The sequence below is a fragment of the Mobula birostris genome, chromosome 8, assembly GCF_030028105.1.
Source record: "Mobula birostris isolate sMobBir1 chromosome 8, sMobBir1.hap1, whole genome shotgun sequence".
NCBI classification, from domain to species: Eukaryota; Metazoa; Chordata; class Chondrichthyes; order Myliobatiformes; family Myliobatidae; genus Mobula; species Mobula birostris.
Window position 1 is genome coordinate 105,138,311 of NC_092377.1, and position 14,457 is coordinate 105,152,767.

Here is a 14,457-nt window from a genome sequence, read left to right on the forward strand (position 1 = left end):
TCCATCCTCCTGCTGCCCCACTAACAATAGGGTTCCCCTGGTCCTCACCTACCACCCCACCAGCCTCCGGGTCCAACATATTATTCTCCGCAACTTCCACCACCTCCAACGGGATCCCACCACTAAGCACATCTTTCCCTCCCCCCGCCTCTGCTTTCCGAAGGGATCGCTCCCTACGTGACTCCCTTGTCCATTCGTCCCCCCCCATCCCTCCCCACTGATCTCCCTCCTGGCGCTTATCCTTGTAAGCAGAACAAGTGCTACACATGCCCCTACACTTCCTCCCTTACCACCATTCAGGGTCCCAGACAGTCCTTCCAGGTGAGGCGACACTTCACCTGTGAGTCGGCTGGGGTGATATACTGCGTCCGGTGCTCCCAATGTGGCCTTCTATATATTGGCGAGACCCGACGCAGACTGGGAGACCGCTTTGCTGAACACCTACGCTCTGACCGCCAGAGAAAGCAGGATCTTCCAGTGGCCACACATTTTAATTCCACGTCCCATTCCCATTCTGACATGTCCATCCACGGCCTCCTCTACTGTAAAGATGAAGCCACACTCAGGTTGGAGGAACAACACCTTATATTCCGTTTGGGTAGCCTCCAACCTGATGGCATGAACATCGACTTCTCTAACTTCTGCTAGTGCCTCACCTCCCCCTAGTACCCCATCCGTTATCTATTTTTATACACACATTCTTTCTCTCTCTCTCTCTCCTTTTTCTCCCTCTGTCCCTCCGAATATACCCCTTGCCCATCCTCTGTTTCTCCCCCCCCCCCATCTTTCTCCCCGGTTCTCCTGTCCCATGATCCTCTCATATCCCCTTTGCCAATCACCTGTCCAGCTCTTGGCTCCATCCCTCCCCCTCCTGTCTTCTCCTATCATTTTGGATCTCCCCCTCCCCCTCTCACTTTCAAATCTCTTACTAACTCTTCCTTCAGTTAGTCCTGACGAAGGGTCTCCGCCTGAAACGTCAACTGAAACTCTTCCAATAGATGCTACCTGGCCTGCTGCGTTTACCAGCAACTTTGATGTGTGTAGCTACTTACAATGCAGTCTTAATATCTCTAACCCCTGGCATCTTTCTAACAGTTCACATTTCCATTCATCCAAAGATAAAACTAATGACCCTTTCATTACCTCTACGACTCTTAACAACTTTCAAGTGATTGCTATACCTTTAAACAACTCAGAGCTAATAAGCCGGAAAACTACCCGACATGGATCAGAACTGAAGAAGCCTCTCGAATGAGTGGTGAAACATCATCTTTACTACTGCTTGATATACAATGACCTGAATGACTGAGAACTAATGAATATTTCATTAGTTAAACTTTTTCTGCTAAACGTTCACTGCCAGCAATAGACTATAACTTCCCTGTCGAAGTTGAGCTTTTGAATTGCCTGTACAATCTGGCATTTTTGCAGTGGGAACTGAAGTCTAGAAGGTGCAGGTTGGTTGTGATGTGGTGTATACCGGCTGAATCGAAGTGGTGGAGTCTGGGCCAGAGAGTGAGGAATGGTTGGTGCGGGTTTGGAGGCCATTCGATTTGGCAGAACCAAGGTGAGGAGAGCAGAGTCAAGGCAGCGAGACCTGAACCCGGGCCTGAGAACAGGAAAGACCCGAGGTTTAATCTATTTAAACGCTAGGCTGAACTGGGAAAAACTCGGTATGGGCTGAATTGAGGTGGCGGGACACTGGCCCAAGAGCAAGGAATGGCTTCAGGTTTTTACGATTTAAGTGCCGGGCCAGATTGAAAAGATCCGGGGTCCGGGCCGGACGCAAGGGATGGGCCGGCTCAATAGCTACTCTGTGAACTCTGCACTGAACTTCAGCTGGCTGCTCCGCAAAGTTTATTAATCTCTGCAGCAAACCGGCTGTGGCTTGCAATTATCACAGTGTGGGCTCACTTTTGTTATCTTCAGTTCTGAATGCTATTTGCTTATTTTTATTGTTTGCACATTCTTTTTTCACTGTACATTGGGTGTTCGGTCTCTTGTTTTAATGGGTTCCAATGGGTTACTTTCTTTTGTAGTTGCCGTAAGAAAACGAATCTCAAGGTTGTATAAAGTATACGTACTTTGATAATGTACTTTGAACTTTGAAATGTTCTAACTTTGGTGAAAAAACATCAAATCTTTGCCCCTGTCCTTGTAGAGGATATACCAACATCACAATTGTGCTGCTTCAGTGATGGATAATTATGATGAAGGAGACATAGTTGTCATAGCCTTTTTTGTGGGGTATATTTAGTTATTATCTTGAGTGTAAGGTGAATCAAGTTTGAAAAGGTTTTAAGTGTGAGAATTTAGTGATCATATTTTATCAACCTTGAAGGAAAAAATCAAACTGCAGTAGGAACTCAGAGAGTCAGATGGCATCTTTAGAGGATTGTGAACAAACAACATTTTGGTTCGAGACTTTCATCTACCTAAAAATACCTAACTTCCCCGCTCTTCAGACTGAATTCCCAATGAAATAATCGGTCTCTAGTTCCGTGTCAAGTTCAGCCTACTTTAGGATTGAGAGGTGGATTTCCCAGCGTACTGCTGGGCCCGGCATTGGACTGCATGTGGATCCCAGTGGAAGGCTGGATATGACTTGCAGGTGTTCTGCGTGAATCTAAGACGTAATTGTGGGGCAACAGTTGAATGCTTGTGGTTCCCTTTATTGCCAGCTGTGCCAGCATGATCCAGTCCATGATGTTCGATAAGTTGACCTAGATCTGAAAGCTGTTGCAACTTTGCCATATTTGTAAGCAGACAGTGCAGAGCCAAAATGTTGGGAACCACAGGATATTAGGTGGCATCATTATGGAATAATGTTCGTCTTTACTGCAGGAATGCAGATTTAAATCACACTTAGTGCTATTGGTGACAACTGTTGGTTATGCAGGCAAAATCGGCGATCGTGTAGTTAGGGATCCTCTTGAAAAGAGTGAGCGATCAGAGTATGATTGACTTTTTCATACAAATGCTATAGTTTGATCAAAAACCAGACTGTTATGCCTAAACAAGGGAGACTACGATGAGATGAGGGAGGAGGTGGCTCACATAGTCTGGGAACATAGGCTATATGATGAGACAGTTGAGAAGCAGTGGAAAACTTCCTGCGATTTTCTCTCCCCCCCCCCCCCCCCACAGTGTTCAAAAAAAGTATGTTCCTGTTAAAAACAAGGATGGGGAGCACTAGCCTTGGATAACTAAGGAAATTAAAGAAGGCATCAGACTAAAAGTTCATGCATGAAAAGTCACCAAGAGTAGTGGGAAATTGGAAGATTGGAAAAACCTTAAAAAAACAAGAGAACCACTGAGCAAACAAAAAGGAAAAGGAAGATAGATTATGAAAGTCAACTATCACAAAGTCTGAAAACATAGTAAATGTTTTTATGATTATATAAAAGAGAAAGAGATGGCTAAAATGAATGTAGGCCCCTTGGAAAAGGAGAAGGGCAAATTAACATTTGGTAATGTGGAAATGGCTGAGGCCTTGAACAACTATTTTTTGTCTGTCTTCATGGTGGAGGACATATCTGATACTGAAGCAAGATATTATGGATGTGATGGAAATTGAGGACTTGATACAATCACTGCCACTAAAAAGGTAGTGATGAACAAACTAGTGGGCCTAAAGGAAGACAAGTCCCCTGATCCTGATGCATTCCCAGGTATTGAAAAAAATGGCAGAAATGATAATAGATGCATTTATGGTAATTTACCAAAATTCTCTAGACTCTGGGCAAGTCCTGGCGGATTGGAAGACAGTGAATGCCACATCACTTTTTTTTAAAAAGAAAAGAATGTAAGTAAAAAGTGGGTAACTGCGGGCCAGTAAGCTTAGCGTGTATGGTCGGGAATGTTTGGAGCTATCATTAAGGAAGAAGTAGCGAGGCATCTGGATAGAAGTCATGCCATCAGTCAGACAGAGTATGGTTTTGTGAAGGGCAAGTCCTATTTGAGAACTGGAGTTCTTTGAGGATATAATGAGTGCAGTGGATTCAGGGGAACAGCTGGATTTTGTATACTTGGATTTCCAGAAGATGTTTAACAAGGTACCGCATGAAAGACTTAGCTACATGATAAGGACGCATGGAGTTCGGATAATGTATTAGCATGGATAGAGGATTGGTGAACCAATAGAAGGCAGAGAGTTGGATAAATGGGTGACTTCCTGGTTGGCAGTCAGTGGAGAAGAGAATGCCGCAGGGATCTGTTGTAGGCCCACTACTGTTCACAATATATGTTATCGATCTGGAAGAGTGGATTGAGTGTAGCATATCTAAGTTTGCTGATGACACTAAGTTGATTGGAAAAGCAAATTGCACAGAGTATATGGAGAATCTGTATAGATTGTGAGTGGGCGAAGGTGTAGCAGATGGAGTGCAGCTTTGGGTAACACGAGGGTATCATCTTTGGAAGGAAAACTAGAAGATCAGGTTATTATTTAATTGGTTAAAGATTGCAGCATGCTGTTGTGCAGAGGGACTTGGGAGTGCTTGTGCATGAATTCTAAAAGGTTTGCTGGTGCAATAGGTTGTCAAAAAAAAAATGGAATATTGGCCTTCATTGCTTGAGGGATTGAACTTGAAGAGTGGGGAGGTTATGCTGAAACTGTACAGGGTACTAGTGAGGCTGCACCTCGAGTACTGTGTGCATTTCAAGTCTCCTTACTTGGCTTTGGAGGCAGTGAAATTCTTATCAGCACCTTGTATGTTGCTCCAGATTCTAACATCTCTTGTGTCTCTACCTTTAAAAGCTAACTTAGTATTTTTGGATGTATTATAATTAAGGGACTATGGCAATGAACAGTAATGAGGTGGAATATTGTGTTCAGTTCTGGCCATCTCATTGTGGAAGCTTTAAAGAGGGTGTAGAGGAGATTTAGATGATGTGTCTGAATTAGAGAGTATGCCGTATGAAGTTAGGTTGAGTGAGCTCAGACTTTTCTCTTTGGAGTGAAGGAGGATGAGAGGTGAGTTGATAATGGTGTACAAGACATAGATTGAGTGGACACCCTGGGACTTTTTCCCAGGGTGGAAATGGCTAATACAAGGGTGCATAATTTTAAGGTGATTAGAGGAAAGTATAGGGAAGTGTCAGAGTGGTAGGTTGGTGCTAGTGGCAGATACATTAAGGAGGTTGAAGAGATTCTTAAATAGGCACATAGATGATAGAGTAGGTTATAAGATTGGGACAACGTTGTGGTGTAATGTTCTATCATGTCAGATGAACTGTTCCAATTATGTTGATTTAAAGGATAGATATTTGTTAATTTGAGAGCCCCCAGATCTTTGAAGTAATACCATGGTACTACTTGCACCTTCTTGGAGCCACCTCTTCAGCACTTCAGAGGACTCTCTTGCTCTGAAATGTCATGCAAGATTCCATGCCTGGTGTTTTGGAGTGGGGAGACTCTTGCAGTGTTTGGGAGATGTTCTTTCAAGGAGATGCAAGAATTATGTGCACGACCCTATTACAGATTGTGGCAATTCCAGAAGTTCTATACATATTCCCTGTGGAATCGTGGGCTTTCCCCTGGAGCTGTGGTTTATTCCCACAGTCTAAAGACATACCAGGTAGGTTAATTTCTCATTGTAAATTGTCTGGGAATTAGGCCAGGGTAAAATTGGGGTTGTAGAGTTTCTCAAAGGGCTGGATAAATAAATTCCAATTATTTATTGCTAAATAAGTAAATAAATTCCACCAGGTTGATTGCAGAGATGAAGGGCTTAACCTATGACACCTGGGGAATATGCATATGAGAATTCAAAAGAATGAGAGTGCATCGTACAGAAATATACAGTATAAAAGTATGAAAGGGGTAGATAAGATAGAGACAGGAAGATCGTATCCACTGGTAGGTAAGACTAGGACTAAAGGAAAATACATTTAGGGCAGAGATTAGGTGGAACTCCTTTTCCCAGAGAGTAGTGAATCTGAGGAATTCTCTGCCCAAGGAAGCAGTAGAGGCTACCTCATTAAGTATATTTAAGACACAGGGAGATTTTTGCACAGTTAAGGAATTGAGTTTTATAGGAAAAAGGAAGATGGATGGAACTGTCCATGGCCAGATCACCCACGATCTTATTGAATGGCTAAGTAGGCTCAGTGGGCCAGATGGCCTTTGCTTTTATGGCATATTATCTTTCTGGTGGATTAATCGATATTGATGAATGGAACTTCACAGTAGAAAAGTGTCACGAAGTGAAGAAAATTGTGCTTCCACTTAAATGAGATTTGACTATTTCTTTGATATGGGTCTTTAAGGCATGATTGAGTGAACAGATTACAGACTGGTTTGAGTAGCAGCGAGAAATTCAGATTTGGTTGTGCAATGTTACTTCACTGTGGCTTACAGATGAATCAATACTGGATAGTGCTGATAGAAATATGCAGAACAGAGATAGGCCATTCACTGAGACTTGAGCTAATAAACGACGGTAAGATTTGTTAAAGTCTGTGGCTGTAACTACCAGTCCTTGTCATCCTTCACAAAAACCATTATTGAATCACTTCTCATCAACACTCTGAGGTCACCATTGACCATAAGCTTCACTGGGTGATGTACATAAATACTGTGGCTACGTGAATGGGTCAGAGGTTGGATTTCCTGAAGCAACTGGCTCACCAACCACTTCCCCTTCAGCCTTTCCATTAGCTATAATGGATTATACTTGGTAGACTGCAGTTCCAACAACATCTGAAAACTTCCAGGGCATGACTGCCTACTTCATTGGCAGCCTTTCCACACTTCGTGCGTGGCTTTGCAGTGGAAGTTGTTCTTTCTTATTTAAGAAAGGATGTGCTTGAATCAAAGGGGTTCACGAAAGTGATCCCAGGAATGAAAGGGTTAATGTATGAGGAGAGTTTGATGTCTCTGAGTCTGGACTCTCGCTGGAGTTCAGGAATCTAGGAGGAATCTCAATGAAATCAATCGAATATTAAAAGGCCCAGATAGAGTGGATGTGGAGGGAATGATTCCTATAATAGAGAACCAGAGAGCACAGCCTCGGAATGCAAAGAAGTACCTATAGAACAGAGATGAGGAGGAGTTTCTTTATCTAGGAGTGAAACCTTGTAGTCACATATGTTTAAAAACGCAAACACGAGGAAATCTGCGGATGCTGGAAATCCAAGCAACACACACAAAAATGCTGGTGAATGCAGCAGGCTAGGCAGCATCTATGGGAAGAGGTACAGTCGACGTTTCGGGCCGAGACCCTTTGTCAGGACTAATGAAGGGTGACGAAGGGTCTCGGCCCGAAATGTCAACTGTACCTCTTCCTATAGATGCTGCCTAGCCTGCTGCGTTTACCAGCATTTTTTGTGTGAGTCACGTTTGTTGCTTGGTTTTTCCTTTGTAGGAGGTGATAGCATTCAGGCCCTGCCACATCCTGTGATTCCAGTCTAGTCTGGAATTGCCACTTTGTATGTGAGATGGCCTTCCAGAAGTCACATCTGGACCTCTTGTACTTTCCTGGATGGCCACTCCTGAACACCACCAATCTAGCCCTCAACAGGTTTTGAATCTCTTGGTTCACGTAGGGCTTTTGGCTGAGGAAGTGTCTCAGTGATTTTGTGGGGCACACAGTTGTCTTTATAAAGTCCATGGCAGCTGTGGTGTGTTCACTCAGGTCCTCTGGTCAATGAGAACACCACCACCTGCACATTCCCTTTCAAGCTGCACACCATTTTGACTTGGAGATACATTGTTGCTGGGTCAAAATTCTGGAACACCTTACCCAGCAGTTACAGTCTTTGGTCAGTATGGATTGACAACAACATCTTCTCCACAATAACTATCAGCAGAGGTTCACCACAAGGATGTGTGCTTAGCCCCCTGCTCAACTTGCTTTATACTTTTGACTGTGTGGTTAAGTACAGCTCCAAAGAAGTATTTAAGTTTGCTGATAACACTACTGTTGTCGGCCAAGTCAAAATTGGTGACAAATCCACATGTAGGAGGGATATTGAACATCAGCAAAACTAAAGAGCTGATTATTGACTACAGGAGGAAGAGGCCGAAGGTCCATGAGGGTCCTCATTACAGGATCGGAGGTGGAGAGGGTCAGTAGCTTTAAATTCCTTAGTGCTATCATATCAGAGGATCTGTCCTGGGACCAGCAGATAAGTGCCATCACAAAGGAGCACGGTAGCACTTCTGCTTTCTTAATGTAGTTTTGGCATATCCCCAAAGCTTTTGACAAACATCTATAGATATACATTAGAAAGTATCCTAACTGGTTGCATCATGGCCTGCTATGGAAACACTAACACCCAATATCAGAAAAGTCTGAAGAAAGTGGTGTGTGTAGCTCAGTCCAGCATAGGCAAAGCCCTCTCTTCATTAAGCACATTTCTGTGGAGTCACATAAAAGCAGGCCATGCTCTATTCTCACTCCTGCAAACAAGCAGGAAGTCCAGAAGCTTTGTGTCCCATACCACCCAGGAATAGTTACTATCCTTCAACTATGAGTCTCCTGAACCAGCATGGATAGCTTCACTCACCTTGACTTTGAGCTGATTCTACAGACTCGCTTTAAAGTTCTCTATATCTCATGTTCTCAGTATTATTTTTTTTATTTGCACTATTTATCTTTTGTGCATTGGTTGTTTGTAGTCTTTGTTTATGTATAATCGAGAGATTCTGCAGATGCTGAAAATCCAGAGCAACATTCACAAAATGCTGGAGGAACTCTGCAGGTCTGGCAGTAATGCAACAATGTGGATGCCAACTGCTGTAAAAACTCGAAGAAGAAGAAGAAGAAGAAGAAGAAGAAGAAACCTGCAGGTCAGGCAACATCTATAAAAAGGAAGAAGCAATCAACGCTTCTGATAGAGACCCTTCATCAGGACTGGAAAAGAAGGGAAAGAAGCGTTGGCTGCTTATGTATAGATTTTTGTAAATTCTATTGTAGTTTAGTTTTTTTCTGTAAATGCCTGCAAGAAATTTGATAATAAATATTATTTTGACCTTTGACTATGACCAGCTCTCCTCCTCCTTGGTAGTAGAGGTTGCAGCTTTGGGAGGTGTTGCCAGAGCAATTGCAATGCATTTTGTGAATAGTGTTTACTTCAGCCACTCTGTTATGGTAATAGTGAGATTTAATTTAAAGATGGTGGATGTTCTGCCATTTTGTCCTGGTTGGAGTTGAGCTGCTTGAAGCTAAAGTTGCACTCAACCAACTGGGTGCAAAGTATTCCATCACGCTCCTGAATTGTGCCTTGTAGATTAAAGGAAATCTTTAAGCTGTCGGGAGGTCAGTCGTTCTTCACTGAACACCCAGCATCCATTCTGCTTTTGCAACCTCAGCTGGTCCAATTGAGGTTCTGTTCAGTGTTGTTTATAGTGTGGCATTCATCAGTGATAATATTTTTGAACATTGTGGTTGGATGATTAATCTCTCACCAATGTTATCTGCTTATCAGCCCTTGCCTCCGAGTTGCCAAGGTCTTACTGCACATAGGTATGCATTGCATCTTTTGCTGAGGAGTTGTGAATGGAATTAAACACTGGAAGCTTTCATCAACTTGTGACCTTATGATGGGAAGATAGTTGTAAATGAGGCAATTGTTTGATTCTCGGACAAGTCCTGAGGAACTCCTGCAATGGTTAACCTCCTGCAGCCACGCCCATCTTCCTTCAGGTGAAGTTGGATTGATCTTTGGATTGTTTATTCCCTTGATGCTCATTGACTTCCAATTTTTCCAATGCTTCTTGATGTCATACTTGAAGTCACTCTTGTCTCATCTCTGGATTTTGGTCAATGCTTGGGCCACCATTTTGATGGCTGAAATGAGTGGTCTTGTCAAAACGTAAAATAGGCATCTGTGATTTGATTGTTGAGAAGTCACTCCTACCAGTGACAAGGATACCTTCCGTCACTTGATTGAGAGTACTCTCTGACTGGATAATAATTAGCCAGTTTGGATATGTTGTGTTTATTGAATACCTCGGCAATTTTTCATGTTGGTCTTTTAACTGCTTTTGAACAATTTAGCGGGAGACATAGCTATTCTGCACCTGCACATTTGAACTGTAATGATAACAGTTGGACAGGTATATGGATTGGAAAGGGTTTAGAAGGTTATGGACCAAATACTGACAAATGGAACTAGCTTGGCTAGCATGGGCCAGTTGGGCTGAAGGGCTTGTTTCTATGTTATACAATTCTGAAAGTTTATACTATCAACCCTTTCAAAAAGGAATTTAGTATAAAGATGGAAAGGGAATTTTTGTAGGATTAGGGCACCACGGTAGTGTGGCAGTTAGCACAATGCTATTGCCGCTCAGAGTGTCGAAAATTGGAGTTCAATTCCGACACTGTCTAAGATGTTTGTAGGAACTTCCTGTGAGTGCCTGGGTTTCCTCTCACATTACAAAGACGTACTGGTTAGCAGGTTAATTGGTCATTATAAGTTATCCTTTGATTAGGCTAGGTTTAAATAGGTGGGTTGCTGGGTGGTGTGGCTTATTGGGCCAGAAGGGCCTGTTCCGTGCCATACCTCTAAGTTACGTAGCTGTCGGGTGCATTAGACAAATTCCTGAGCTTATTCGAAGCACTGTGTGGATGCTGTGTTTCATCCTTCTGCAACACTGATTTTGTGCTTTTTTTGATGAAATGTAAATGTACAATGTATGTCGTTTGTGGTCATGATCACAGATGTAAACTGTGGGACAGATTGACATTACTGACTGATAGCAGAGTGTTAGCTGATAAATTGCCTTTGTTCCAATGAATTTATAACATCATTAGAAAAGTAGTGTGTTCTGGTATAATATCACAAAAGATCTGTGATCATGTCTGTGGGCAGTTGCTCTTGCAGAACAGAAACTGCTGAAGATGTTCAGGTGAGTTTACATCTGTGGAGAGAGGAACAGAGTTAACATTTAAATGTATATTAAACATGTATTAACTTAAGAGTCTGTAAAGGTTTTCTGAGTGATCTTTTGAATGTCAGGCAATTATATACACAGTCTCAAAATTACAGTGCCTGTTTAAAAGTATTTGCCACCCTTGGCTGTTTTCATGTTTTACTGTTTTATAGCATTGAATCACCGTGGATTTAATTTGGCTTTTTTTGACATTGATCAATAGAAAAGACTCTTGTGCCAAAGTGAAAACAAATTTCTACAAATTGGTCTAAATTTTATACAATTATTAAGCACAAAATAATTGATTGCATAATTATTTATCTCCTTCAAGTTAGTATTTAGTAGATGCACCTTTGGCAGCAATTACAACCTTGAGTCTGTGTGGATAGGTCTCTGACAGCTTTGCACATCTAAACCCTGCAATTTATCCCCATTCTTCTTTACAAAACTGCTCAAGTCCTGTCAGATTGCATGGAGATCGTGAGTGAGCAGCCCTTTTCAAGTCTAGCCACAAATTGTCAAGTGAATTGAGGTCTGGACTCTGACTTGGCCACTCCAGAACATTAACTTTGTTGTTTTTACGCCATTCCTATGTAGCTTTGGCTTTATGCTTGGGGCCATTGTCTTGCTGGAAAACAATCTTCCCCCAAGACGCAGTTCTCTTGCAGACTGCATCAGGTTTTCCTCCAGGATTTCCCTGTATTTTGCTACATTCATTTAACCCTCTATCTTCACAAGCCTTCCAGAGCCTGCTGTAGTGAAGCATCCCCACAGCATGATGCAGCCATGACCATGCTTCACGGTAGCGATGGTATGTTTTCGATTATGTGCAGTGTTTGTCTTAGTCTGATGGCTAAAAAGCTTAATTGTCATTTCATCAGACCATAGAGCCTTCTTCCGGCTGACTTCAGGTCTTCCACGTGCCTTCATATGAGTTTTTTCAGTGGTGGCTTTCTCTTTGCCACTCTCCCATCTCAGCCTCTGAAGCTTGTAACTCCTCCAAAGGTCTCTTGGTGGCCTCTCTTACTTGTACCCTTCTTGCACAGTCACTCAGATTTTGAGGACAGCCTGCTGTAGGCAGATTTACAGCTGTGCCATATTCTTCCCATTTCGTGATGATTGACTTACCTGTACTCCAAGGAATGTTCAATGACTTGGAAATTTTCTTGTATCCATCTCTTGCCTGTGCCTTGCAATAACCTTTTTGCTGAATTGCTTGCAGTGTTCTTTTGTCTTCATGGTGTAGCTTTTGCCAGGATACTGACTCACCAGCAGTTGGACCTTCCAGGTACAGGTGTAATTTTACTACAGTCAATAGAAACACTCCATAAGCAGATTTTCATTTAACTAATTATGTGAATTCTAAAACCAATTGGCTGCACCAGTGATGTTTTGGTGTGTCATGTTAAGGGGGGGGGAGGGCGGTGAATACTTGTGTAATCAATTATTTTGTATTTTATAGTTGTAGTTAATTTATATCACTCTGTAGAAATCTTTCACTTTGACATGAAAGAGCTTTTTTCTGTTGTTCAGTGTCAAAAAATGCCAAATTATGGAAAGGAAGATATATATTCAAATGAAGAAGATCCGAAATAAAATTTGAAAATGCTAAGTCAGGTAGCATTTGGTTCCAGATCTGCCAAGTACTTAAAGCATTTTCTGCTCTTTCCCATGAAATCCTTATAGCTTTGACAGTCAATAAGCTCACAAAGTAATTCAGGAGGTAATTTTGAGTCTGTTGGTTTCCATTATATGAAGTCTGTAATGTACTTTGATCAGCAATATTACAGTCTGCTATTTGTCCTAAAGTAAATATGAAATGAAGAAAAATGCTGCTGCGTAGACACTGGGAATCCTCTTCATTGGTAATTGATAGTACAATAACTTTTCCATTTTTGCCCAGTTGTGCTGTCCAGTGATGAAGAGGAGGAAGGTGATGACAAAGCCAGCACTGGAAGTAGCAGAATGGATAGTGTTCATTCAATTAGTAGAACTACTGATGCCACAAATCTTTCTCCTGTGCTTTCCACCAAACCCTTGGAAGCAGTTTCAGAGGAGGCTCATGATGATAATGCAACTGAACAGAGTTTGGAAAGCATTCGCACCGAGGTAGAACCTACAGTCACGTTGCCACGAAAAGCAAGGATGAAGGACAAGGTAATTTGGAATGCAGTTCTACATAGCCAGTTATGCTTTCTCTTTCTGATAAAGACATTGCTTTAACTATAAGGTAATTGTTGGTGGTTGTCGTTCTGAGGGCTTGAATAATCAACTCTGATAAATGCAGAACAATCAGTTGTGCCTTTTGGCTTGTTTGCATTCAGTGTGGTGAAAAGGGATGATACACAAATTATTCAAGCTCCCTAACAGGACAATGAAGGTTCCTTTGCATGTCAGGAAGGATGTATCAGCTTTAATTTTATTGCAGATTTGCTAGAATGTGACTAGAATTTTAAGGGTAAGTTCATGAGGATTCTCAACGAAAGAGACATGGAGGGGTGTTCTAACTGGTGTTTAATGCTTACAAATTAAAGGGTCAAGGAAGGGCCACTGTTTCTTCTGTTATGTGATGTTAAAATTTGAGTTATGTTGTTTGAGAGAAATGGGGAACTGTCTCGTCACACAAATTGTGATGCTGTTCCATTTAAAGGCTGTAAATACTGGAACAGGAACTTCCAGAATATAGGGTTTTTTTTTAAAAAAAGAGAAACAATGCTATTCTGAGATTTGGAGCAACAGGTGAGATGCAAGATCAGTCATAAGCGGTGGAGAAGGCTTTTGAGGCTACTATCAAGTTCTTAAAGCTCATTCCATTTACCTTAATTCTGAAAGTACCCTAGCTTCCATGATAATTTCAGGAGATGCCTACCAGATACTTGCCATTCTTGGTTAAAAAGGACCCCATTGTTTTTTCTTTGAAATTCTTCTCCCAAACCTCCCCATGTTAAAAGCATGTCCCGTACCTCAGATGGGGGAACACATTTGCTGTAGTCTAATCTAACCATTTCCCTCGGCTGGCTAGTGGTGCAGTGGCAACAGTGCCAGACTCTGGAACGAAGACTCACAGGTTCGAATCCAAGTGTTCCCGGCGCCCCCACCCCCCGAGCACGCTTTCCATCCGTGCCGGGTTGAGCGTCCAGCTAGTCACTTGGCCTCATAAAAAAAAACAAGAGTCGAGTCAGGAACATTCATATCATTACCCGGTTAATCCGAAAGGAGACCAATCCTGACACCACGTGCCAGACAAGAATGGCTGACTGTCTGCTGCGACACGCTAAAAAAATTTTTTAAAAAACGTTCCCGTCATCATTTTATATGTCCCTGTTGTGTCCCCTCTTAAACCCCTCCACTCCAAGGAAAGTGGATCTGATCTATTCAGTCTCTTCTCAGGCTGAAATGCTCCATCCCTGGCATCAATGTGGTGACACTCCTCTGTATCCTTTCTAGATAAATTCCATCTTTCTTGTCATGTCTTGACCAGAACTGCATGCAGTATTCAGCCGAAGCCTGAACATTACAAGTCAATGCCAATCCTTGTGGAACAGAACATGTCACAGTTATCCAATCACAAAAACAGT

General features: G+C 42.2%; 1 protein-coding gene across 17 annotated transcripts in view; it reads left to right on the top strand.

The window, feature by feature from the left end:
- Positions 1-14,457, top strand: part of senp6a (SUMO specific peptidase 6a) — a 160,007-nt gene that overhangs the window by 80,661 nt on the left and 64,889 nt on the right. For all 17 annotated transcript variants that reach the window (XM_072265875.1, XM_072265874.1, XM_072265867.1 and 14 more), the window contains one exon: positions 12,783-13,036. In XM_072265875.1, coding sequence (XP_072121976.1) covers positions 12,783-13,036 — 254 coding nt within the window. The remainder of the gene's footprint in view (positions 1-12,782; positions 13,037-14,457) is intronic.